General features: G+C 46.2%; 1 protein-coding gene across 1 annotated transcript; it reads right to left on the reverse strand.

The window, feature by feature from the left end:
- Positions 1-331: 331 nt before the first annotated feature.
- On the reverse strand, positions 332-27,922 carry sh3bp5b (SH3-domain binding protein 5b (BTK-associated); the record flags this gene model as incomplete). The annotated part of the gene is made up of 9 exons (XM_080540113.1): positions 332-570; positions 1,279-1,602; positions 6,229-6,448; positions 6,862-6,904; positions 7,564-7,694; positions 8,052-8,216; positions 23,236-23,364; positions 26,734-26,796; positions 27,842-27,922. The coding sequence occupies 9 exons, from the start codon at positions 27,920-27,922 to the stop codon at positions 332-334; spliced, it is 1,395 nt and encodes a 464-aa protein (XP_080396239.1).
- Between the last annotated feature and the right edge of the window lie 39 nt (positions 27,923-27,961).

A 27,961-nucleotide genomic window follows, 5' to 3' on the forward strand; every position in this document is an offset into this window, starting at 1 on the left:
AATGCCCAGTCTGTACGCAGCCGTGTTGATCAGGTACTCCAAGCCAGTGGTGAAAGCCCAAAGGTGAAACAGTGTATGCAAGAGTCCTTTACTACAGGAAGCACTAGTGACATAACGTCATCTTTCGCCGATTAGGACCTTGCTCCTTCATCGCGATCCATAGGAACTGTCACTACACTGACCATTTAGTTCATAGTCTCTGATCTGGAGTCAGTCTTAATGGAGTGTGTAACTGGGAGCTAGTCTCCACACAGTAGCACACTGTAGTTCAATACGGTTGTGTTTGGATCAGGAATGGTGTAACATCACTCTCACCCCCACACCTTCTTCCTTACACCCCATTGACCAGAACCGTGGTCAGGGAGCGGTTGGGGGTCTGGGAGCGGGTTTGGCGGTCATGCTCAGCGTTCTTGGTGCTGTCGGTGCGCGACCGCCGGAGAGACAGGAAGCTGAATCGCCCCTCCAGGCCTGTGGTCTTCTTGCCGTTCGTGTTAGAAGTGGTGTTGGTGGCGCTGCTGTTGTTGTTTAGAGCGTTGTCCAGGTTACCCTCCGCCCCCTCTGCTCTGTCGCCTGAAACACACAGAGACATACAGCATTCATGGGTGCGATGATACACATGGTGGAAATCGATACAAAACTAAATTGTGAGTGTCTATAAAACAAGTTGGTCGACACAAAGCAAATCTGAAGGTCGAGCGGGAAACACTAAAACTGCCATTAACACACAAATAGTCTGGCTGGACACACACACACACACACACACACACACACACACACACACACATTCAACCCTCTCAAAAACATCCCCACATACTTGCACATCCAAACTATGTTGCCAACTACGAACAAGCAGACACACACACCGTTCACTACCACTAGAGGTTTTTCATTGTGGCCGACTGGACTAGAACATTCCACAGGCTCCAAGGGACCAAGTGGAGATTGGAATATATCCCCCTGCGGCGCTGCTAGCCTGTGTCTGTACACCTGCTCTCAGCCAAGCTCTAGGCTAGCTGTCAGTTTGACTAATAGGCCTGTTCCATGGCTCAGGTGCAATTCAGGAAGGTAGCAGAGGATAATATGTCTTACTGAGTAGACACGCACACACCATCCATCTCTCTTACCTTTCACTTCCTTTGCTTACTGACGCATGCACATAGAATGCACACACGTACGTGCGCACACACACACACACCTCTCCTACTTCTCTTTTTCGATGTCCCTATACATGTACACAACTTTAACACCCTCAATATCCTTCCAGACACACACACACACCTCTCTCCAGGTCACACTCAGGCGACGAAGCTCCACTGCACTCGCTGCGTGGGCCCAATACAGGTGAGATGAGGCCGAAGTCGGACAGCGAGACGGGGCTCGGAAGGTCCAGACTGCAGGGCCGTGAGTTGGGAGCTGGGGAGGAGGAGGAAGAGGGGGAGGGGCTGGGTGAAGGGGAGGAGCCTGTACTGGTAAAGGGGCAGGGCGAGAGGAGGTCCTGGGGGCTGTTGGGGGAGGAGCTGAGGCTGCAGGTGGAGTGGGTCTCTGAGTCCTCCTCCGACATGGCACTGCTGCAGGTCTCGTCCTCAAAGGACATGGATGTCACTGCAGAGAGAGAGAGAGAGAGAGAGAGAGAGAGATTGACTTCACTGTGCCATTGGGAACCATATGCTTCAATGCATACAGTATAAAAAATACAGAGAGTGGGACAAAGATTCACATTCCATTGCGGCTAAGAATAAAAATGTAGTAAATCACTTTGGTATGTTAATGACCTTGACCCCTGAGCAATTGGCTGACGTTTCACTTCACTGCCATTCCTTGTATTTTTGCGGGCGCAGGCACACAAGCACGCACTTTACAGTATCTTCTAAAACCCAAACAGGCAAATGTAGCACATTCCTTCATTTTATTTCGTTCATTTTTTTTTTATGGGTCAATTTACAACGGCAATAACCTCAGTGGCGTCCTAACCAATGGCATCAGAGTGGGTCAGCCAACAGTAGGGCACTGCGGTTGCCGTGGCAACGCTCTCCCACAATGCCCCACAGCCGAGGACACTGGGATGTGGATCAGTGACACGACTGCTCTGCCCCTAGTTCAGCCACAATCCTAGTTACACTGTGTTTCTCATACTCAAACCCAGCCTTGACTGATTTAAAAAGGTGCAATCCTTGGTTGGTTTTTCAGCAATAGCCTATCGCTAGTCTATCGTTAGTCAGCCACTTGTCTGGGGATAAAGTTGAGAGTTGGGGAAATGTGACCATTGTTAAATGCATAGACATTCAGCTCTGGATGCAAGGACTAAGAGTCCATGATATTGAAATGACAGTTTTAAAAACACAGCTCAGAACATATTGTAAACCAGCTCCCTCACTTAGAAGAATGACGGACACTGCAGCCTTCCTTCAAAAGAAGGAAACGTGTGTCAAATGGGCAAATCGTATTAACAAGCTTCTTTCAAATACCCCCTTCAGGGGGAGTGCTTGACTTTGCTTGGACACGGTCACAACCATTTCAAGCACACATACTTGTGTATGGGACTACGCTGGGGGAATGTTCCTGTGCTGCAGCAGGCCATCCATAGCCACAGAGGAGACCAATTAAATCTTAAAGTCTCAAAAGTGTTTAGTTTTCCTTGAAGACATCAATCCTCCACTACTATGTCAATAATGAGGTAGGGATTCCTACGAAGGGTTTCAAGAACTAATATGTCGGAAAAACAGACAAGAGAAAGAGTGTGTGTGTGTGTGTGTGTGTGTGTGTGTGTGTGTGTGTGTGTGTGTGTGTGTGTACGGAGAGGCAGAAATGAGAATGGGCCCATTGTAATGAATGGAGAGGAATGAGCAATAAGTATAAACACGTGTTTTATACCATTTCTCATTCCATGCATTACAATGAACCTGTCCTCCGATTTTTACCTTCACCAGCCTCCCCAGTATGTATGTGTGTGTACTGGCACTTACAAAAACTACCATACCAGTTCTCAAAGTCGCTCTGGAGTGATCATACTAACAACAACTTTCTCCCATGAATTCCTCTATAATGAATAGCTATGTAGAGCACACAGACAACCTTCTTTATTCAAGTGATTTCTTGAATGAGTCTCTATGTATCTGACATGAACTACTAGTGCTATTAGTACTAATGTAATTGGGCCACTGTAAAGCTTTTGGAATCTAAAGCAGTCTGGATGAACTAATGCCCTAAGAGTGCATTGCAGCAAGAATCGTGCACCAGGGTTGGGGCAAATTCCCTTTTCAATTCCATCAATTCATTGACAATTTAATTTGCAATTCATAGTAGAATGCAAAGAATGGTTGACCAATTGGAACATATGGTATAGCCAGATTTGTTCAATTTATGAATTCTGATGTGTGTTCCTCCGATTTCCCCAACCATCTGCTTCCAACTGAGGACATTGGCAGGGCGACAGGTGAAATGTCCACTCCTGGACTCTCACAGATGCATCACCACAAGAGCAAACCACTGGTTGGCATCAAAGACCTGACAAATCAACTATTCCTGTTTGATGTGGGAGCACCAGAGCTGAAGCAGCTCCTCAGGTGTTAGATGTGTAATATATTAACCCCCCCCACACACACACACACACACTCTGATGAACAACCCCACCCCCAATATGGGGTACACTGACTATCAGTATCCCCTCTCGGTCACTGTTGACAACCAAGCCTTTGCGCTACTGCTGGTTGCACACACCCCTGGTCAATGTGAACACTCAATTATCCTTTGCACTACTGCTGTTTACAAATACTACCTTTGCACATACCATATTTTTGCACATTGCACATACCTCTTTTTAATATAGCACAGGGATTAAAGCAAAAAAAAATCTCCTGACTGAAAATGTGTTCAAGCCAAGTCATATTCTCATTTTAACCTCCACTATGTTTGTATTTTATAACGTTAGCGTTTTAAGGGAAGAAGATTCTTTTGAACAGCTTTTCTATTGCCAGTTTGCTTTTATGTGATACGCTCGGCGGAGAGGGTGATTGGCTGCCCTTTGCCCCCCCTTGAGGCCCTGTTTAAAAGTAGGGCTTTGGGGAGGGCCAGGAAGATCATGGCTGACCCCGCACACCCAGGACACGGTCTCTTCGCCCCGCTCCCCTCAGGCAGGAGGGTGCGGTCCCTAAAAACTGTGAAGGCCCAACATACAAACAGCTTTTTCCCCACAGCCATCCGGCTCCTAAATGCCGCTGCCCCCCCCCCCCCCCTGACCTGACCCCCTATCTATCTATCTACCCTCCCTCCACCCCCACTGGACTGTCTGGATATGAACACTTGAACACTTGATCTCTGCACTTTATATTTATATTAATTATGACTCTTGCACTTCGATGTTGGTTTGCACTGTCTTGCACCTGTCCTGCTGTAAACCGTGCTCCATTGTTCCAAACCAAATTCCTAACATGTTTACATGTCATGGCAATAAAAGTCTTCTGATTCTGATTCTGATTTATGTGATATCAATGCTGTTTTCAATTCATGAAATAAAATTGATACTTATTGCAAGGGTTGACTCTGACATACAAATAATCAGATAATGGGTGTGGCTTAGACAATTAGGGGGAGTGGCTTGTATGAAAGTGGGTGTGGCCTGTCGGTGGGGCCGAGCCGATTCGTAAAATATCTGAACCGTGTCTGTGGCACTTGTGGTTGCTGAGCTAAAGTCCTTTAACCTTCTTTTAACCACTAGGCCGGAAAAGCCTTCATTAAAGTGGGTGGCTGCTGCTGGCGTACGTTTGGGCCCAGGGAACGGGCATGGAAAGAGTCACAGTCACCAAACTCTACACACTCCTTGATTGTATCCCTACATTGTACCAAATCAACTTTCAGAGTCCTAGGCCATTCCTGGGAGGCCTTGCACGCGAGCTAGCGGGAACCTGTAGGGAGCTCTAATGCTTGATGTGAAGTGCCTAGTGTAAAAAGACATGTTCTCACACGTACAGGGGTACAGGGAGTACAACATGTTGCATTTTCATGCCATTAGGGTTAGGGCTTCCTAGGGTTTCCTAGGGTTAGAGATGCATTTGGACTTCTGGAGTACCTCCACTACTTTCAATGGGTTCTGAAGGTCTGAGAGCAAAGGGCTTTCTACCAGGGGTAACTAACCCTGGGTAGAACCTTGGGTTCAAATCTGGAGTGTGTGGGACCAAATGTGTAGATGTGGTGAGCTAATGAAGCTCTTTGAGATTGAGATGAGAAAAGGGCGCTTGTCTCTTTAAGGCCAGGAGGGAGTTAGCGACTAGCGATGTTAGCTTAGCGCCAGTTTAACAGAAGTAACTTCACTTTTAACATGACTTCCCGTGGTCGTAGCGGGCTGGTTGACGGCTTAAAATGACCGTGGAGACCTGTAGACCTTATCCAGCCATAGTCTTGTGTTTCTACCCCGGGGCATAGCCGGTGTTATTCACGGACAAACACTCCGTAGTAGAGTGGTTCTAGTACACTGGACATATGTAGCCAATTGACGGAAATCCGTCGCGACTTGGAAAAAATTGACGGAAATCCGTCGTAGCGACGGAGAACTTTAATCCCTGTATAGCATCTATTTATACATCTGTATACACCACGCTCTACATAGCAGTAGCCATTGGCAGTCATAATGCTAGAAGAAGGAAGAATTACAGGGTTTTTTCCCCATTACTTCTCCTGTGATTTTTTATTTATTTATTTTTAAAGAGAGAAATCAAGGGGGTGCTCAGTCCATGAAATATTAAGTATTTCTCAAGAAAAGAGGTTCTGGACTATAACTTGATTAAAGATGTTCAATTTGCTGACACATTTCAGAGCAAGCTCCTTCATCAAAGCATGATGTCACAAGATTACAACGCGATATACCAACACAGTGATCACATGACAAGGCAAACATAATGGAGTAGAGCCACCTGGCCAAAAGGGGAGGGGCTAGACAATTAGGTGATTGTTTGCTCAATCAGGTTCCTGGTGGTGCTACTTGCAATTATGGTTTCCTTGTCATGTGTTTCTGTATATACTGTGTTGCTGTGGGGTCTAGTTGCCGTCCAGAACCTTTTTCCTTGAGTTTATAAAATGTGTATTTAAATATTTATGCACATTTTGTATTAGACTACATTTGTTTATCCCCATAAGCTGTTACAATGGATGACAACAGTTACTCTTCCTGGGGTCAATATCTCCTTACAACCCAAGTTGACATACAGCAGAATCTGGAGAAGCGGTTACACTCACTTGAGATGCCGTCTGACTCCATCTTGAAGCTGGTGATGTCATCACCGGCGACGTTGTCGCCCTCGGCGCCCACGCCCCGCCCCCGGGGGCCCATGGCGGAGTTGCGCCGGCGTTGATGGATCTCGTCGGAGATCAACTCCAGGTTCTTGAGCGCAGTCTTGTACTCCCCTTTAGCCTGGCTCAGTTTGGCCTGCAGATCATCCACATTCCTCTTCAGATGCTACAGAGGGAGACATTATACAGACAGAGTTGTTATCATCTGCTGTACATGCACAGGAAAGGATGGAGAGAGAGACAGACACATGCACACACGCATGCAAGCACGCGCACGCACGCACACGCGCACACACACACACACACACACACACACACACGCACACACGCGCACACACACACAAACACAAACACACACCTTCACTAGCTACATGTAAGGCATATTAAACAGCAAAACAGACACACACTATATCCATCAGTTAGACGTGAAGGACACGCACATGACCAAAGGTTGTTGACCAAGGTCACATCAGTAAAAATGAATCAGCGAAACTGAGTAAACAGAGTGAGAGTAAAGAGTAAGAGTAAATAGAGCCCTTAAAAGGTCCATAAAAGCAGGTAAGTTACAACCTCACGTACCTCGAGCTGTAGGTAATACTTCGCCTTCAGTTCAAAGTAAGGTCTGTAGGAGAGATCAAAGGAAAAAAAGGAGAGAAAGAAAAAAAAGAAAAAGATTAGAGCCAATGAAAACAACATTTAAAAAAATGTAAACTGTACATATCACCAAGGCAACAGGCTGAGCAGGGGTAGGGTAGGCGGCACGCGCTTTGGATGAGCTAACTATGGATAAAGGATTAGGCAAGGCTGAGGCAACACAGAGCTAGCACACAAACTACATCCCAATACTCTCAAATGGCGTCTCTGTTCATCTCCTCTTCTTTATGGCGATGGAGGACTGGACAGGTTCCAACTATGCTGACTTACAGCTGAGTGATTACAGATCTGTTGCCTACAGTCTACACCCCCCTACCAAGCAAAGGCCTCCGTCTACTTTTTTTTGGGGGGGGGGGGGGTAGGGTTTTGTTTTTCCCCTTGCAGGATGGGTTGAAAAACTGTATTTGAAACTTTACGATAAGCTAATCTCATAATTACTTCATTTTACTTTGTTTACTTAAGTTTTTCTTAAACCGCTGGTTGCTGTCATGTTCAGCCACAACTGTATAGGACTCACTTAGACTTATCGAAGTCCTTTGACCGTGCCTTCACACGACTATACAGTCAGTCAGGTGCTGCGGTGCGGTCAGGTCACGGTCACGCTTACGGTCATCCTACGGTACTCACTTGGACTTGTTGATGGTGCGTTTCAGTTTCTTCTCCAGCTGTTTCATGCGGCCGATGGCTGCGCTGTATTTGGCTGCCGTCTCCTTGTGCACCAGCTCACTCCTCGTCTTTGTCTGCTCCGCCTCCATCACCTGCAACGACCAATCAGGCTTAAGTCCTGAAGCTGATGCATGAATAATGCTCGTCTCGTTTTAGTTGATTGGCGGGTGTACTATTATAGTTCCATGCTTATTTATACAAAAACACTTATGTACTTCTTTCAAGATCAAATGATAAGTTGCCTCTGAAATGTGTACTCTGTCTTAATGGATATAAAAAGCATGTACGGTAGTTATACTGTCAGCAGGCCTAAAATATGTTCTTCGCATGAATAGTTTTCAAAACACAAGATGAATAATATTTTTTTTTTAACCTAGGTAGATAGACACATTGCTGCACTAATGCCAACCTTGCCTCATCTACCCATGCTGGAATAGTACTGTACTCACCCTCTGAGTGGCGTGGTTGAGCATCTCCTGCCAAGCTGAATCAAACTGCCTGTTGTCCTCCTCCAGCAGCCTCTGCTCTGCCAGCGAGATGGTCTCCTTGGCCGCACGCAGCACCTCCGTAGCCCTCTGGAAGTCCTGGGTGGCCCGCTGGGCCTCTAGCTGAGCCTGGGGGACGGGTAGAGAGAGACCCTGTCAAATGTGCACTGAGATCAGACAACAACACTATGCCCAGACTGGGCCACTAGCTGAGCCTGGGGGACGGGTAGAGAGAGACCCCGTCAAATGTGCACCAAGATCAGACAATAACACTAGGCCCAGACTGGGTCTCCAGCTAAGGGAATGACCCTGCCAGACACGCACCGCGAGAAGCTGCAACAGTCAGCCGCTGGCCAAGCTTTCTGTCACCATGAAATATTAACTGGGCCATGTCTGGCTGTTGGTGTCGACCCCCTGTCTACACTGCCAGCTGGTCGGCGCACTGGGCCAAATCCTAGGTCATACCTGCGGGCACAGCTTTTTCATAGGAGAAAACATATCTTCTGCTCTACAGCTACAAACTTTTTTTTCATAAAACACTTTTGTTTTGAGAACCAAAGAGGCAACAACACACTCATATGGATGCATGCATACACACACACACACACACACACACTTTTCAGATTCATGCTAGGGTGAAAAAATAGCAACTCTGTTTAACAACTAGTCCCTAAAGGTCCTTTTGCCCCACGATGGACAGATGGCGAACAGCCTTGCTGCGTAACATGTTTCGGACATCAGAGGACCAATTTAAATGTGAAAACTAATAGCAAGGGCGTTACATATGTTTACATAACCTCTGTGTGTGGCTGCAATGTCTCATCTGACACTGATTCACTGTGAGGGACTGCTTAGATCTACTGTTGGAAAAACAAGACTCAAAGCTTATCAAGGCTTCTTGTCAGATACCCGCCTCTTTAATGTGTGCATTAGTTGGTGTGTGTGCGTACATGCGTGTACTACAGCTGACAAGGCTATCTTTTCTTGTGTTGTTTTCTTGCAGGCATCTTCACATCCTGTACCCGTACACACTATCCAAAGATATCAGTGACAGACAGACAGCTTTGCCTGAACACTTTACTCCCTACCCAATCTGAATGTACTGTTCTGAAGTAAAACCATAACAACATACAAAGAACGTACAGCAGTATTGCTGCTAGCTTGACGGTGTATATTTTAGCCCAACTGGGTCATGTCGAAGCAGATCAACTCCAAAATAGTTATTTCCTCAGTCCTCAGAGAGTTCTTACTAAGCTCAAGCTTGGTACCTTCTGTAACTGTGTGTAAGATGCTAAATGCTGCAAAAAACTAATCCTTTCCTGTTTCTCCACTTTCCTCACTAATCTGTCAGTCATAGCAAGTGACAGAAAACCTCTAGCTAACGTTAATGCGCTAAAGCTCCTCTCCGCTCTGTGGGTGCCAGTAAAGCACAGACTCAAGGCTTTGCTTAGACCCACGATAGCTTTTGCACAGAGTGTGATTTAACAGTGTGTGTGTGTGTGTGTGTGTGTGTGTGTGTGTTAATGTACAGTATACTGTAGGGAGGCTGATATTTCTCAAATGTCTTGAGTCAAGGAGAAATAAAAATGCACTGAGCTGCTAAAAACAAAATCCCAACTCGCTTCCACTTATCGGACAGTTTTCAGACAAAGTTTAGGGAGTTTCCTTTTAACAGTGTATAGGCTACTTTGGGTAGAAGAGAAAAAACTAAAAGGTAGCCATGCTCACATGTCATCTAGGCTGGGAGCGTCTTGTGAATTATTCACAGTGGAAGGAAGTAAAAAAAAGAAAATCTGATGTTGAAGGGGGTTTTCAATTTTGCAGACACATTGAAACAGAGAAACACATTGAGTCCCTTGAAGCCCCTTGAACAACATGCATATTGTAAAGATGAACAACATGCATCACACACACACACACACACACACACACACACACACACACACACACACAATAATTCAACTAAAAGCATTTCCTCTCCCTCCCATGAGCTATGCAGCCTCCACCTTTGTCTTGACTAGACAAAATCTGCCATCCCAGACATCCCCCTCTCAGACACCACCCTTGTGTCTACTCCTGAAACTTGATTATCCATCGCCTTCCAAATGCCAACTCAGCTGGGGAAAACAACCTCTACCTTGACATCACCACATGACTCGTTCAAACGCCATGTTACATTCACAGACCTTCACAAGAACTGGATAGGCTTGGTGTGCACATATGAGAGGTTTGAGTCCAACCACATGTTATAGAGATCATCCAGCCATGATAACTGTATGTGTTTGATGCCTATAGGAAAGAGATGAGCTGGTGGATAGATGATTCCCTTACTTAGACAAATGTATTTGTTGTAAGTCACTTTGGATGAAGGTGTCTGCTAAATGCCAAAAATGTAAATGAGTGTCGTCAGGTACGGTGGGCCACTAACTGTACACGTTCTCTAACACCGACAGCCTTGTCTTCTCCATCTCCATCTCCCCCTCCAGCTCCATTCCCCTCTGTCAGCATAAGCAAGTGATGTGCTTTGAGAAATCTGCATAATCTTTTTCCTCAGTAACCCAGCACTTCCTGTCTTTAGCTCGCTACGACTACATACAGTATGAACATCTCATCTAACACAGTAGGAACCATAACCAGAGAGAGGACAACATTCAATACAGGCCTGTCTAAAAGACGACAGACAGAGAGGACAACTCTAGTCTCAGTACATTGGCATGTACAGTGCTGTATTGAAGCATGAAAACAATGTTGTAGACTAGAGTACTATCTCTATGTCTTTAAGGCACACACACACACACACACACACACCTCATACTTCACACGTTCATATTTTAAATCAGTAGGCCAAAAGTATGTAAGTTTAAAGCAAATAAGCTCTCCTCTAATCTACACAGCACAAGTGAGACAAAAAACAAGACATGCCACACAACTTTAAAAGAAAGTTTTCCGGCTCACCGGTTTCTCAGCGTATCATTAGCGTGGGAAAAAGGATCAGCTTTCAAAGACACACACAGCTATTTTTTCTAGGGGAATTAACTGATTTAATCGACACTCTCAATTAAGCCGGACAATTAATCTTTGAGAAAGGGGAGCAAGATTAGATCAAAAGGGCCTTTAATTTGGAGGTCAACTATTTAAAACCGTAAACATGTCAGTCCCTCCTTATTCTTTTTTTCTTTGAACAGTCACGCTTCACTTGCCTCGGTCCTAATTGCATCCCAATTGAGACTCAGTTTCTCTGTGCGAGACACAAACAAATTGTGACTGCCCGACATTTCCATCAAGGACCCAGCAGTGAATTCTGGTGAAGTCTCTATGACTGCCCATGACTGCCCACCCTCAAATTCATCCTTTTTGATGGTCTGAACCTAGATAGGCCCCATTTGATTTAATATATTACAGCTACTAGTCATTAAATTAGCTCTCAGGTCAAGTGAAAAGTTCTATGAATGAATGAATGGTCTTTATTGTCATTGCTATAGTACAGGTACCAAACAACGAAATTTAGGAGGGGTGGCTCCCCTGGTGCTAGGAAAGAAAAAAAAAGAAAAAAAAACACAAGAAGGAAAGGAGCTGGTTTACATAAATAAAGGCTATGTACACTATCTGTTCAGCTCTCCCTCTAGTTAGCTGAATGGTGAATTTTCTGCTTCCTCCGGCAGTACGGGTGAAATGATGAGACTGACACAATTCGGTTTGATTTCCTTCTTCCTCTAATAAACAGATTGTAAAACTGAACACAATACATTGATATTAGTACATGTAAATAAACAACAGTGAACAAACTAACAGAAAAGATTTAACAAACTACACAATCATACAGAACTCGACTTACCAACTCCCATCTCTCTATACAACTGATCTCCCTTCTCCCCTGTCTCTCAGATCACACTCATTAAGCCCGCCCCCATTTCTATCTAACCAATCACTCCACTCATGCATACTTTTAACCAATCACCAACAACAAATAACATAACCCCCAAATGAACCCTCCCATGGATTAGCCAAACACCTCCCACTTGGTCCATTGGTCCTTTATAACTAAATGGACCACAACTTTCCCTCTCTTCAATACAGTAATTTTTACTGCTCCTCCACTGGAAACAGCACGACCACCCGCCTGACGTCTCGGTCGAGCGTTGGGAAGAGATCGCGGCCTTCGCTCCTTCTTCGTCCTGAAGCCCCCACTCCTAGAGCAGGCTGGCTTAGGCAAGCCCTCACTCTTACGTCCCGAACCAACCCCTTTTCGTCCGGCCTCGCTTCCACCACCCGCCCCAGGCGGAATTGCCCCCTTAGGGCATTTTGGTCAGCCAACCAGACCACGTCTCCCACGGCCACATTTCGGGCTTCTCTGTGCCACTTGGTGCGGATGAGAAGTCCGGGCCCAGCTAGTTGACTCCACTGTCGCCAAAACCGTCCCACTTCTTCCTGGACGCCGAGGCTAACTCCGCTTCTTGTCTCCCACAGGCGAGTAGCCTCCCACTTTGCGTCTTCTGGAGCCCTCCTGCAAAACAACCACTGCCTAACAGCTCGCCGGACCCACCCAACTACCCGAATGAGCCTGCCTATTTTACTGAAGCGTTCTGGCTCAATCAGGTCCATGAGAGCAGCGCCCCAAAGCCTCTCCCTCTCATGCTCGAGGTCCCTGGAACTCCCAACCGGTGTGGATGTCCCCTTTGCATTTGCTTCCTCCTCAATGGCGCATTTCGGGTCCAGCCCCTTCCTCGCCTGAGCGCGTTTTACAGTTGCAGTGAACGCTTTCCGTTGCAGCATGCTCACGCTGTCTCGAGCACTTACAGCCACTCCCCTGGATGTTTCCTCGCTCAGCTGATCAGCCAGCACCAACACCTCTGACTCTGGCTCCACATTGGCCCTCGTTTCTGCAGGCTGGCCCTCTTTGCTCCTCCCACTTTGACCCGACTGGATCCGTGGTTCCGGAGCGAAACCTCCAGTGTTGAGCGTCCTCTCGATTCCCTCCGTGATGCTCCTCAGCTCTCTCCTGTCGCCATGAGACGCTAGAATGTCGTCTACATAGGTGTCCTCCTCAAGCGCTCTCCGCTCTTCTTTTAGGTGGGCGACCTCTGGCAGCCTTGCCGTCTTCCTCATGGCCAGCTGGGCGATGCATCCGGCTGGCTTGTCCCCGATGTTGACGCGGGTAATTGCGTAGGTTTTGATCTTCTTTTCCTCTGCGAGAGTCATCTCTTTCCCGCCCGGCTGACAATTTCCGCAGCGACACCCTCCACACTTTGGCTCGCACGCGGCGCTGATGCTATCCCAGCTCCACCACTCGAGGACCTCTTTGCTGCTTGCAGCTGTTCTCCCGGTCTTTTCATGACCTTGCGGCTTCTGGTCTCCATCCTCTTCTTTTGCGCTGGGCGTCTTGCAGGGGATCTCCTCAAATCTTACTGCCTCCGTTCTCAGAGAACGCGCAAAGTGCGTCTGGGAGTTGTGTGCGGATCTTTCCCAACTTTCAAACAGGTCTGGGTGCGTTCCTCCCACGGTCTTCCCCAGAGGCCCGTCCCACAGCACCAAGTCTCCCGTCCCTCTTCTCCACCGTGGAGCGAGTCGTCCCTCTCGGTGGCTGATCAAGAGCTCGATTTCCTTAGGTCGGACCAGCTCTTCCTTCTCGACCCCAGGGAAGAACTTACAGAGTCGCTCTGGACTGATGACCTTGTCTGCACGAGCGATTGTGTCGAGCCCGTAGCATACCATCTCGTGGGGACTCCATCTGTTGTTGCTCCACGCCCTGACCTTTAGCAGGTATTTGTTAGTCTTGACCCTGACCTTCATTCCACCGACCCCCTGCACGGTCAGTGTTACTTGCCTCCGCTCCAGTTGGAGACGATCGGCGGCCCGGTTGGTGATATAATTTGTGTCGGAGGCGAGGTCTATGAGGGTTCCCAGGGCATTTCCTGCTTCTGTTTTGACTATCAATGTCATCATTAGTACTGGATGTTCCTCTGGCCCATTCTCCGCGAAGAGACCCCCGCCTTCTGCGCCCGTGCTCAGCGTCATCGAAGCCTTACTGGTGAATGCGTTCGCCCTCCTTTCCTGTTCAGGGTTGAGTCCCAAAGAATCCAGGAATTCTCGTTGCTTGTCAGCGAACCCTGGCCCTGTCTTCTTTCCCTCACTCCACTCGGGACACAGAAGGTAGTGATGACTTGCCCTTCCTTCATCCCGCTTGCACACTCTGCACAGGTACCGGTTACTACACTCCCCGTCGGCGCCGTGCATGCCCAAACATTTCTGACAGGCTTTGCTTTGCCTTACTATGGCTCGTTTCTCTGCCAGACTGAAACTCTTGAACTTTTGGCAGAAGAATATTTTGCCACCGTGCTGATCGCCTCCACAGATGTCACACTCTTCTCTTCTTTCCGAGTTCCTGCCTGTGACTCTGGTTTCACCTCGATGTTCCTCCTCTTCTTCATCTACCGGTGAGTCTCTCTCCATGGCCCTCGTGAATGCCCTCTTCTCCCATCTGACTGGCCTCTCCGGTGTTCCCCCAGAGGTTTCTGTGGAGCCTCGGATTCGCGCCATCCTTTCGAGGATTACTTCCTGCCTTTTCAGAAACAGAAGAAGAGCATCGAATTGCTTGTCTGGGGCGACTTGGTTTTCGGGTTCGGTTACAAAGGTAAACCAGCCTTCCTGCACGCGATCTGGCAGTTTGCTCTCGATGGCCTTAATTACAAGTGGGTTCTTCATAGCGCCCACTTCTCCTAAGTCAGTCAGGTCCATGAGGGCTCTTTCCACTGCCTGAATAAGGTCGATCGCTTTCCTCGGCTGGTTTCCTTTTACCGCTGGTATTCTTTCCAATTCCTCAATAATTTGCAGCGCGATGGTTGCCTTGTCTCCAAACCGATTCTCCAAGGCTTTGAATACGTCCTCCGCTGAGCGGTAGCTCGAGAGTTTGAGCTCCTCGAAAACCTTTCGGTCTATGCTCTCGAGGAGGTGGAGTTTCTTCACCTCTGGCGACCCCGATGGGTCTCCCTGCCGCTGCAGGCTTTCCCAATCTTTCCGCCAGCGATGAAAATCTCTCATACACCCGCTGAACACGGGCAGCCTTGTTGGAGGGAGTTTGATCTTGGCTCTAGTGCGGTTGCCTCCATATGTGGCGCTCTCCAGCCCTGCCTCCCGGGCTTGTTCCCATGCTTCCCGCTGAGCCTCCAGTAGTTTGGCGCGCTCTTGAGCGGCTATTTCTGCTGCCTTCAACTCAATCACGGCCGCCTTCTGCCTTGCCTCAGCGATCTCTTCTTCGGCCCCCAATTTCACCTTCGCTGTCTCCTTCTCAAACTCGGCCACGCTATCAGCTGACTTCAGTCTTGCCTCAGCGGCTTTCCTTTCCAGCTTGGCAATGGCTTCTTTATTTTCTCTATTTGTCGCTCGATCTTTGGCCTCTTCTTCGGCGAGAGCGTCGGCCCTTTCTCTATTCGTCGCTCGATCTTTGGCCTCTTCTTCGGCGAGAACGTCGGCCCTTTTCCTCTCATCTTCGGCGAGAACGTCGGCCCTTTTCCTCTCATCTTCGGCGAGAGCGTCGGCCCTTTCTCTATTCGTCGCTCGATCTTTGGCCTCTTCTTCGGCGAGAACGTCGGCCCTTTTCCTCTCATCTTCGGCGAGAACGTCGGCCCTTTTCCTCTCATCTTCGGCGAGAGCGTCGGTGGCCATTTGCTTTGCTGCGGCGGCCTTGTCGGCCATTTTGTCAGTATTCTCCTTCTCAACTCTTCCAAATTCAGTCACAAACGTTTCCCAAAGTTCATCCATTTTGTCCTCCAGCTCCTCTAGTGACTTTCTCGTGTTGCACGCCTCAACTACAGGGATCCACTCCCCCCAGCTTGATAGCAGACTTCGCGCTTTGATGATGAGGCTCTCTGTGAGTGTGCTTCGTTCTCTACAAACGTCGTGGGTTGCCCCCTCCAGACTGATCCTCTTCACGCCTTCGTGACTCCTTTCTGCTCGTCTAATTGTGGATGAAAGTTCGACCCCCGCGAACCTTGTCCACATGTTGGCCTTTAAAACGTGACCGACCTGTTCAACCTTCTGAGCTCTCTCCTCAGCGGCCTTGGTGATGTCTTGAAGAAGCTGACTGTTACCTGTCTCAGGTTCCTGACTTGCTTTGGCCTGCAAACCTTCCTCATAATTGTCGTCTGCAGAGTTTAGGTCTTTCGCGTTTGATAGGAGCGCTATCCACTCGCGTTTCATGTCATCTTCGCCCATCAATGCCACTGACCTGATGATGTGGCGGTATCCTCTCTCAAAAGTGACTGCCAACTTTTCCCTTTCGGTCCTTAGTGCCTCCATTCTGCCTGTGACTCAGAAATAACTTGTGTGTACCTGTTTCGTCTTTCTATCTTATATCTTCAGCCCTCTCTGACTCCCTGAGCTGATTTGCGCTGGTCCCTGCACTTCCTTAACTAGTCTTCGGCAGCGGAACCAGGTTCACCGTGGGGTCATCCCAGGGATACTGCTAAAATAAAATAATAAAGTGGGAGAGGATTTTCCTCCCCCCGACGACTTAATACCCAGGTACACACAAACCTATTTTAATGCAAACAGTCAATAGAGTCACAGAGAAGAGTGCTGGGTGTGGGTAGCTCTCTGGGTAGCTGCTATTAGCTCGCAATTCCTTTCTTGGTGGGTCTTGTAGGTTAGCCTAGCTGGCTGTGGATTCTTGCAGTTGGGTTAACCAGTTGAAGCTAGCCGTGGATTGTTTCACTCCTTGCCTGCCTAGCTAGCTGTAGCTTTGAGTGCTATAAGCTCTACCGCGTGCCTGTGCGCTATTGCGACAACAGGGCTAACGCTAGCTTAGTTGGCTAATGCTCCGCTAGCTAGCAAGTGGCTAGCTAGCTACAGTTGCGGGTGCCACGGCTCCGTTGCCGGCCTAGCTAGCTGTAGCTTTGAGTGCTATAAGCTCTACCGCGTGCCTGTGCGCTATTGCGACAACAGGGCTAACGCTAGCTTAGTTTGCTAATGCTACGCTGGCTAGCAAGTGGCTAGTTAGCTACAGTTGCGGGCGCCGCGGCTCCGTTGCCAGCTGGCGGCTGCATCACTAACCTGACCAGGCTTTAGCTTGCTCTTATCTCCGGTGAATGGATCCTTGTCCTCCCGGAGCTTCTGTTGCGTCCAACCGGGCTTGTATTCCTTAGCTAACTGACGGTCCGTCCTCCTGCGGTCGTCAGCGGGTGTTTTACAATTGTTCAGCTCTCCCTCTAGTTAGCTGAATGGTGAATTTTCTGCTTCCTCCGGCAGTACGGGTGAAATGATGAGACTGACACAATTCGGTTTGATTTCCTTCTTCCTCTAATAAACAGATTGTAAAACTGAACACAATACATTGATATTAGTACATGTAAATAAACAACAGTGAACAAACTAACAGAAAAGATTTAACAAACTACACAATCATACAGAACTCGACTTACCAACTCCCATCTCTCTATACAACTGATCTCCCTTCTCCCCTGTCTCTCAGATCACACTCATTAAGCCCGCCCCCATTTCTATCTAACCAATCACTCCACTCATGCATACTTTTAACCAATCACCAACAACAAATAACATAACCCCCAAATGAACCCTCCCATGGATTAGCCAAACACTATCCACTATACTATACTGTACAGATAGACGACTAGGGTTGTCTAACAGGGCTTTGTAACGTGAAAGGTCCTAGTAGAGAGAATAGAGATTGAGTTGAAACAGTAGGACAGTAGGCTCGAGCCAACAACCCTTCCATTATGGGGGCAAGTACAAGTGGTTGTTTCTAAGCAGCCAACAAACTAGCATTTTTATTTACTTGCAGAGTAGTGCAATGAAACAAGAAGCAGCAGTGTGAAGTCGTACTACTGCTTGAGTGATGCCGTCATCATCGGATGGGCAGGGGTGAGCCGCCATAGCTGCCGGTTTACAGATGGTGGTCTAATGGCAGCTTGCACACCAGCTACCATTGCTGATAGCAGCCCGCTAGCTCCTTGCTTGCTGGGAAGCCTCTTAGTTCAAAGTGTGGTTGGTTACTCATGACATGACATTACCATTCCAACTCAATCCTAACATACTGAAGCACTGCTGCTGGCTATAAACAGCTCTGTCTTGGCTCTCATGCCATGGTCACTTAAGTGTGGTTCAGTGACCTCACTTACACAATGCAGACCCTTTAACGATGTTACACTAACTCAGTTTTCTAGCCAAATAGGGTTGGAGAATTGGGGGTGGGTAGGTTAAGGTTCGGAGTATCGGACCATAAGCAGCTTTTGTTCAATCTGGCATTTGCGGCATTGTGCCATGAGATGCTGGTTCTAATTGCATGGTTGAAGCCACACGCACACACATGCGTACACACACTCACTTATTGAATTATTCAAAACAGAACAAAAGATGTCTACATACACACATACACATTTGTATTGAGTCATTGTAGAGCTAAGAGTGCCCTTACAGCAGCTCGTCCTCTCCTGATAGCATGGTTGTGGTGGGCTGACCCGCAGGACACCATAGACTGGCTCCGTAGGCGCGCACACACACACACACACACACACACACACACACACACACACACCTCAGGAGCCAAGAGGAGGGAGACGGCCTTGTCTCTGCTCCCTCTCTTAAGCTTCTTCTATCCCTCCATCGATCCCTCTATCTTAGCCTCCACGTAGGCTCTGACTGCCAAAACCTCACTCCACAGGGGAGGGGGGGGTGGAGAGAGAGAGAGAGAGAGAGAGAGAGAGAGAGAGAGAGAGAGAGAGAGCACAGATGGTGTCTTTACTTTGCAGGATTGCACAATGACACAGTCCCACTCCACAGAGTAGCAGCTTTTGTGCATTAAAAGGGACCGGGTAGGTGCAGCAATGAAGGACACTCTTGCTGAGTACCATTTCTCGACCCTTTTTCTTGAAACGTGCACTTGTGAACTCCCCACGTGGATTAAACACAAGCATAGCAGAGCTCATGCATGCTTACACCAGTCCTATGCTTTAAACCCATCTGGGCTCAGGACACTTCGGGGAAAAGGCTGGATAATTGGGAGTTTGGCCTCCACATGGGTCGCCGGAATTGACACCACAGAGGCGAGCTGAGCTGGCCTGCTTAGGCATAGTTGCTGAAAGAGAGATAGTTTGGGTCAGCCCTGTGGTGTGTAAAGCCTCTATGAATCTCCATGTTGTTGGTTCTCATCTGCCCTTGAATCTGAGCCAGAAACCAACCGCATACATCGACTGAAGCGCTCTCTCTCTCCCTCTCTCCCACAGTCAGTTCCAGCTGCATCAAATCCTCTCCAATCTACTGGATCATCTTTTCAAGGACTGAAGGATTGGACCCGTCACTGGCTTTGCTCTAGCCCTCCCCCCAATCGAAACAGAGCTAAGCCTCACATCTGTTAAATCTATGGGCCTCATCACGGATGACTCTTCAGAACTAATCTCATAGATAGATAATCACGGTTGTCCATGTTTGCATCGCTTTGAAGAACCCCTAGACGTCATCTCCCTCTCTTTCTCCCTCCCTCTCTCTCTCTCTCTCTCCCCCCCCCCTCCCCCCTCCGTCTCTCTGCCTCTTTCACTCCCCCCATTCCAGACGCACTGCGGGTAGACAGCAGCGAGGGGCATAGAATCGACCTCGGCTGTGCACCTCTCCAGCTGTGTGGTAATCACTGTTGGTAACGAGCCATGCAGGAGAGAGGAGGGGCACAAGCACAAGATAGAATCAATTTTAATGCAAATATATAGTTCTGGGCAGAAAAGCCTTGAGATTGCCTAAGGTACTGACTAGCGTATTCAGCCTCAACACACAGTCCTCATAACCAAAGTGAGAGAGAAAGGAGCATGATATTTAATTAAGTAAAAAAAAAAAAAAACCTATGAAACTTTTACACTACCCGCCCCCGTTACTGCAGCAGACGTCTACGGAACCCCAGACTCAGCACTTAATAAATGTGAGCTGTCAGAGTGAAGGGGTATATTCAAACGATCCCTTAGTACACACAAGAAACTTTCCTGTCCTAGACGCTCTGACCTACTTCCAAGTGTAGTCAGTCACCCATTAACTACTGACACACAGCCCCTATCTCAACACCTACAGGAAGACTGAACAGCTTACTTTACTGAACCTGCACTGCTTGGTCATGCAACAATGCTGAGCTGTGAGTTGTGGCCCATATCTCCCATATCTCCACAGCCAAGGTCAAAACTATTTTTTCCATTGTGCTGCCCCTCCCTGTGTACATGTTGACCCCCTACAGCAAATGATGTGGTGAGAGAGAGAGAGAGAGAGAGAGAGAGAGAGAGAGAGAGAGAGAGAGAGAGAGAGAGAGAGAGAGAGAGAGAGAGAGAGAGAGAGAGAGAGAGAAGGATATAAGGAGACCAAGGATGGGGGAGGTGGGAGGTAGAGGGGAACTGAGATGCAGAGAAATTAAGATTGTAATTAGGATAAAAAGAGAGAGGGGGAAAAAAGTGAGCCAGTAAGTAAACAATGACTCAAGTTCAACATTGTGTACAAGCACATCCATTGAAGAAGACAGTGATGGGTAGAGACGCACGGAGACAGAGGAGGACAGAGACATGTTATGTATAATTAATCCAGGCTTGTTGTTATGAGACTGGTTCCTCCAGTTGTGACTGAGCTTGATTAACTCAGCATTGTTAGAGTGCCATTTAACGCCTCAATGCACTCGAGCACTGATCTGTCTCCCCTCTGACTGCTTTGTAATGGATCAAACCTAAAATCGATGATTAGTGTGTGTGTGTGTGTGTGTGTGTGTGTGTGTGTGTGTGTGTGTGTGTGTGTGTGTGTGTGTGTGTGTGTGTGTGGTGGTAATTAATGTTTTGTGTGTGTGTGTGCGTGTGTGTGTGTGTGTGTGTGTTTTGGGGGGATTGTAAGGCTAGCACAGGGTCTTGCTTTCTTCCATGCCTAGGTCCCGGCTATGGTCCCTACTAAACTGAAGTTCCACTCTTGAGATTTCCATCTCCCTGGAAACCAGATTCTGATTAAATAACAGTTAAATCAATAATGAATGGGCATTCACGTCATCCCATCAACAGAAAAAGCACTAACTGAAACAAACATTATCAGACTATCCGATCATCCCAAATGTGTTTTGGGGGTATGTCACCCATTTGGGAGACAGAACAACACATGGAAATCAGGAAATCTTATTTTTTTTAATAATTCGTTCCATTTGCCAAAACTCAATATCCATTCAATTTCACTGTCATCCACCAAAGCACTTAACAACTTAATAACTGGCCTGTACAAGTCAGAACATAACATTGAACCAGTTGACGAACTGCAAAATGCACAGATCTAGATGTTTCTCTCCTGTACCTAAGGAGAACCCACTGTACTGTAGGAACAGTTTGTGAGAGAGCCTGACAGTTCTAGAGGGGTGCGCCTGCACAGGAGTTAAGATCAAGAGGTGAGATCATGAGGTGTTGCAATGTATTGCAGAGAGCGAGAGATGACATTAAAATTCCACTGCAGTCTGTAAGACATACTAATCAGAAGCCTAGCTATGATTAGATGCCCTTGACTTTTACACCTTCAAAGAGAACAGGGAAGGGAAGTGTTGGTATTGCATTTTGAAAAACGACGTCAGTATATTAATTACAACGACTAGTTTCATTGTCGGTGTGCAGCTCTCAAGTGAATAAGGAACAAAAAACATTCATTCAAGATTTAAAAAGCTAAGGCCAAAGAAGACACAGTCAAACTTTCTCTGTCACGGCTCCAATATGGCCCCAGTTAACTAGAGTCCTAAATGAACCTGAATCAAGTACCTCTGTGTATGCAAGTCTTGTACCCCAAAGTCAAACCAGGAGGTCATGTACTCACCTTTTTAAGCAGAGCTCAGCATAGTATGATAGACAAGCAAGTTCCTAACTTACATAATTAAGCAACCTGCCAACCTACAGTTGTCTCAGGAGAAGAGCAAGGGTAAAAGTGGAGCTTCTCAATCCCTAGAGTACTGTCCTCGAACTCTGTTTGAACCCTTGTACTGTATGCCTCCCTCCTTCCCGGCCCCAACCAACCTCTTCCACCTACTGTACCTTGTATCACCTATGCCTGAGTTTTGATTGATTGATTGAAAACTTTATTAGAAGGTTTGCAGAAGTAGGTACATGAAAGTACATATTACATACAAGGTCAACTAAAAGGATAAAAACCCAAGAAAGCCACTGGCTTATTTCAATTGGGGTCCTTGATGAGTGAAACAATGGGGCCAGTAGGAAGTCTGAAAGGTAGACAGAGTAACTAAAATAATACAATACATCCTCAAACTTGGACTAAGAGGAACAACAGAACTTTGTGACACAAAAGAACAGAAAACCACACAGTCATGCCAATACATAGTTTACCTCAGTACACTATAGTACAGTGAATGTATGAGACAAAATGGTAGGAGCTCACAGGACAGGGAGATACTGATATAAACAAGGACAAATCAAACTGTCGAAATTCGAAAAGCCTTATAAAGGATGCCCACGCTCCATCCACCACTGAGGAGAAGGTCTTGTAACGCCCCAATGCAGAACGTAAGAGCACCGGGGGGGAACAAACGAACAGAAGAAAAGAAACGCTGGCCTTTATGTGAAACCTTTTCACGCCTGGTTTGGTCCCCTAGGTTCCTCTGTGAGTGTCTACAGCTGCAGCTCTTATCTAGATGAGCAGGTGGCTGTGGCTCTGCTCTCACAATAACTCAGGCTCTGTGGAATACGGAACCAAGATCCCAGCTTTGCAGAACCATTGCCTTCCCCTTGAGCTGTTTAAACTGGGCTGTAGTAACACTGAGTGATGTTGTCGTGTCGAACCGTCAGGCAATATTGTTTGTGGCCAGGGACAATGAGGTGAACAACCTGCATGGCCTCTATCTGTCTGGCAAGGTTAGAAGAAAAGCGGAATCCAGAGGTAATTTCTGGTCCTGTCTCCTGTGGCAAATACGTCCTGTCATTTATTACATTATAACATTCTTCAAAACAATCACCTTGTTCCAAATTATTTCCCATAGCATACAAATAGCATACTATTACTAGAATAAAGCAGGACTGATAAATAAAGATACATTTGGACGATTCCAAAGACAAATATGACCCGGGCCCAATGCCCAACCCGAAACCTTGTCCATCCATTATTTGTCCTTCATATGCAACCGGTGGTGGTGTCTCACCTGTCTGGCCACTCTCCGGGCCTCCCAGTAAGGCTTGGAGTCCTCTACTGCCTTGCCAATCTTCTTGACCAGCTCGTCCAGCTTCATGGTAGCCTCCATCAACACTGAGCGGAACTTCTGTCTGGCATCCTGAAGAAAGAGAGAGAGAGAGAGTTAAACAACACATTAACACATTGCTATAGTTAGAAAGTCTAATAGCTACCCTAGATTTAAACATTTAGGCTGACTGTTCTGAGTTAAACCACACATCAGGATTTCTTAAGACCCAATTGTTCATGCACTCTTAAATGGCAATTCAATCAATATGGACCGCTGGGTTCCTGAAGTATAACTACTCTCCATCCCATCATCAACAAATCTAAGATGCTTCTCTTCTAAGAATTTTCCCCCCAAAAACAGTTCTGTGCCAAATTTCCACCTCTTTGAAAACGCTCAGTGTCCTAAAATGACATTCGTTTTTTGATCGAGTTAAGAGGGGGAGTTTCGTCGAAGCAGCCTTCAGAGAAAAGAAAATAAGCAATTAACGAAGCCCTCTGAAAAGCAGCACTTCGCCAAAGGCAGTCAACAGGCAGAGTCAACAGGCCGTTTGTGAGGTGCACAATCACATCTACTGTTAGGGCTCATAAATCCATTTAAAATGGTCGAAAAGCCCCTGGAAAAGGATGCAGATAATCAAGTTAATACCCTGCCTACATTCACCTCTATCTAACATAATCCAACCCAGGCCAAAACATTCACATTAAACCATTTATTGGTACGAGCCATGCGTGACGCCGTCAACATATTGACATCATGATAAATAGTTCAAATAAACACAAATATAAGCATGGCAAAAACAAATAGAAGAATGCAAATCCAATTCTAGAGATATCAGTGTGGAAAATGTGGGCTGAGGAAGGGATGCCATGTTGTCAGCCTTTGAAAGGCTGTCACATTTTAAAAAGACTGTAGATAATTATGACCCTGGTCAGGAAAATACCAAACCATACCAAATACCAATCCGAGTGTTCTACAATCTGCATGCAAGTACAAATGCCTCAGTTTAGCCTCAACCTCTTGGCCTTCCTTCTGTGGAACAGATCCCAGATCTGAGGAGACCGGGGTGTAAGTAATATGGTAATGTCTCAACCCATCTTCTCAATGGGCTTACCTACCAGGTTCCCTTTGGACCTCTTTGTGGCCGGTGCCTCAACAATGATCACACGTTGTCTGTAGGGCTCTATAACATAAGCGTGTAACACAGACCAAGACCATGTAGATCCGAGCTTTGTTTGTTTGTGTCTTGATTATTGATTTAGAAATCATTGGAACAGCACTACAGTTTGATTAGACATTCCTCAAAATTAGCGCTCATGGAATTATTAAAATGTAAAAAATAAAATTATTTTATATGGCTTTGAGGCTGCATTGTTAGTGGACCTTCTAGCCTGTTGCTAGGCCAACATGTGTGTTTACTGTACGATATCAGTCTGGAATTCTAAAGAGCAGAAGTGCTTACCAGATATCTGTTCTCCCAGTGAGAAAAACAAGCCCTTCCATGAACTTTCAATGTCCTCCACAACATGAGGCCACTGTGAGGGAGGCACCATGCAATTTCATGCATTATTTTGGCATCTTAAGTCTTGAACCAATAAGAGGAAATTGCAGAGTATGAACATTGTGCATTCCTGGATGGTAAACCATACCTATAATTAGAGAAACTAGCTGGATGATGATCAATGGACAATCTGGAGCAATTGCAGAATAACTGGCCACCAGCTGTTGCTACAGCTTTCATAGCACTCACTTCTTCCCATTCATCACTAATGAGTTTGTCATCTATCCATTTGTAAGTCCTGATAGAGATTTTTCTCTCTCTCTCTCTCTCTCTCTCTCTCTCTCTCTCTCTCTCTCTCTCTCTCTCTCTCTCTCTCTCTCTCTCTCTCTCTCTCTCTCTCTCTCTCTCTCTCTCTCTCTCTCTCTCTCTCTCTCTCTCTCTCTCTCTCTCTCTCTCTCTCTCTCTCTCTCTCTCTCTCTCTCTCTCTCTCTCTCTCTCTCTCTGCAGTGCGGTCCCTCCGTCCCTTTACACCTCAGAGTCTAACTGTGACGCACTTCGCCTCAGCTGCAAGTTCACCTCAAAGAATTCAAAAAAAGAAATCATACTAATCCCTCTCACTTCCATGAAAGTAAAGGATATCACACTGCATACAGTTCTATGAACCTCAGTTAGATCCTACTGATATGTAATGTAAAAGTATCAGAGATGGCTCTTATTGTTTGTACGTATTTAATGAATACTTGTTGTGTATTGAATGACCTAGTGAAATCGTATACACATGGCACTAATCACAAAAAGCAAACAAGTCTCAAATATAACATGATACCATCAATACAAAACACCACAGATAATGGTCTGAGGTCAGATCATATGCCCACTGGGCTCAGCGGCCTGCTATCCCCTCCACTACCCGTCAATACAAGAGGCTCTGCCAAATCTCCTGATTCCCACAGGACTTTCCCAATACAAAGCACTGTTTTGAGAGATCAGAGCATCATTACATGCGTTCATTATGCGGCTTATATTGAACCTTGCATTTGTCGTTGGCCTTCTTGGATACCGTCACTGGTGTGGTACGGCCCACTGAAGACGTCTTTTTGTGTGTTATGAAATGTTTCCACTGCTAAAGTCTTGGTCTGCTATTTGGAACACACATCACCGCTAGAGCCACTGTCGATACTGATAGCCAGACAGCTGTGCATGGAGAGACCACATCACACAAACAATTGGCTGTGTGTGTCCTCCAACTCTTTTTGGAAAGAAAATAATATATATATTAAAAGAACACCTCAAGTTCATATATTGAAATATTGAAGTGACTTATGTGGCCCAATGCAGTAAGCATTGAGTAGATGTTAGAACATTTAGGTAATGAATCTCCTCCCTTGACCTCAATGGTTCACCTAAAATGATATGAGACTTTAACCTTTCTACCGTTTCATACAGTATAAGCGAAATGACCTTTTGACAAAATGTGCGCCACTGCTTTACTGCCATTTAACAGCATCCAAAGGCTTAGTTAGGATTATAAAACTTCAACCACCTTGCTGGCCTGAATGAATCCTCTTGGATAGTCAAAAGGTCAATGTCTAATGGTAAATATGTATATAAAGGCCCACAGCTGCACACACAGAAAGTCTCCTGGAAAATATTAACATCTATTATCAAGACACCAACGCAAAACTGACATCTGATGTTCATGTCATGACAGTAGCTGTCAAATGTGTTGCTTGATGTTTGATGACATTTTATGTACACCTGGGAGGGGAGTGTATTTGATACAGAGTGTATTTGAAGTCTTATCTGTTGTTAACAAGCACTGAGGGAGACATAGACGTGTGTGTGTGGGTGCGTGTGTGTGTGTGTGTGTGTGTGTGTGTGTGTGTGTGTGTGTGTGTGTGTGTGTGTGTGTGTGTGTGTGTGTGTGTGTGTGTGTGCAGGAGAGTTTCTGACAGTCTTACCTCCAGTTCCGTCTCACATCTATTGATGGCATCTGTAGATTGGTTGAGTTTCTCCAGTTCACCCTGTAACACAGAGGGCGAATGAAAAGGTTGAGCAAGAGAAAGGAGGACGAAGGGAGAGAAAGGAATGTAATAAATACAGTATCTGGAAAGGAAGTCTGCAACATCTGGAATGTGTTACACTGGGCTGAAATCTTAGAAGGGACATTTCTTGGAGGGTAGGCCACATAACTCTGGTTTGAGCAAACAAAAGAGTCGACATTTATAATGGTTTGAGAATTGGACTTGGACACAAATGTAGTTTTTGACCATTATTCAAATAGTTTTTTTTACCACAAGTTACAGTTACAGTTCATAGTTATTTTCCCAATGGACCAAGACGTTGAACTATTTAACTTGGCATTTTCAGAACAAAATATAGTTTCTTGAGGCCTCAAAACAATGAAAAACAGTATTGGAATAACCTTTCAAATAGAAACAAAGCTACAGTCCATTTGAGTGTCACTAGTGGCCTAGTTCAAAACTGAACAGCTAAATACACAATGATGTAATCACTCATGAGCCCATAGTACCAAATGACCAGCTATGCAACATGACCAGGGGATGCTTTCCCAGAACCCCAGACTCAACTAGATACGATGTGGACTGGACAAATACAAATAGCAATAATAATATTCAATGTACAGCCTAGTTGAATACGTTATTGCAAATAGCCCACCCACAAACATTTAAAAAAAACGTTAATAAATCAATAGTCTTCATAGTTGCAGACTTAAGTGAAGAAAAACGATATTAATAGAGACATATCTCAATATTAACTGCTGCTAATGATGATAAAGTTTGAAGGCATAACTCAACTCTTATGGTCACATTGAACAGCATGGTTCCTTCAGTAAAATATGCACATCAAGGTAACCCATCATCAGACAACACATTTTGATATCATAAACAAATATGAACCATATAAATAACACTGATACCATGACATACTGACTTGGCATTTTAAAACTGCCCTATGCCTTGGGTTGCGTAGTCGTGGATATCTGCGGGTCAATTCATTGATTAGTTCATCCGTATTAATTCGAACTGAACCGTTATTTCTACCGACCTGAATTCTGGGGTCCACCTCCTCTTCCTCATATGATTCTTCCTCTTCATCGGACCTGTGTTCCTTCTCTGAATGATCCATGGTGAGAGATGAAGACCTGTGTTCCTTCTCTAAGTTATC

Source organism: Nansenia antarctica (assembly GCF_963989245.1).
Source record: "Nansenia antarctica genome assembly, chromosome: 10".
NCBI classification, from domain to species: domain Eukaryota; kingdom Metazoa; phylum Chordata; class Actinopteri; order Argentiniformes; family Microstomatidae; genus Nansenia; species Nansenia antarctica.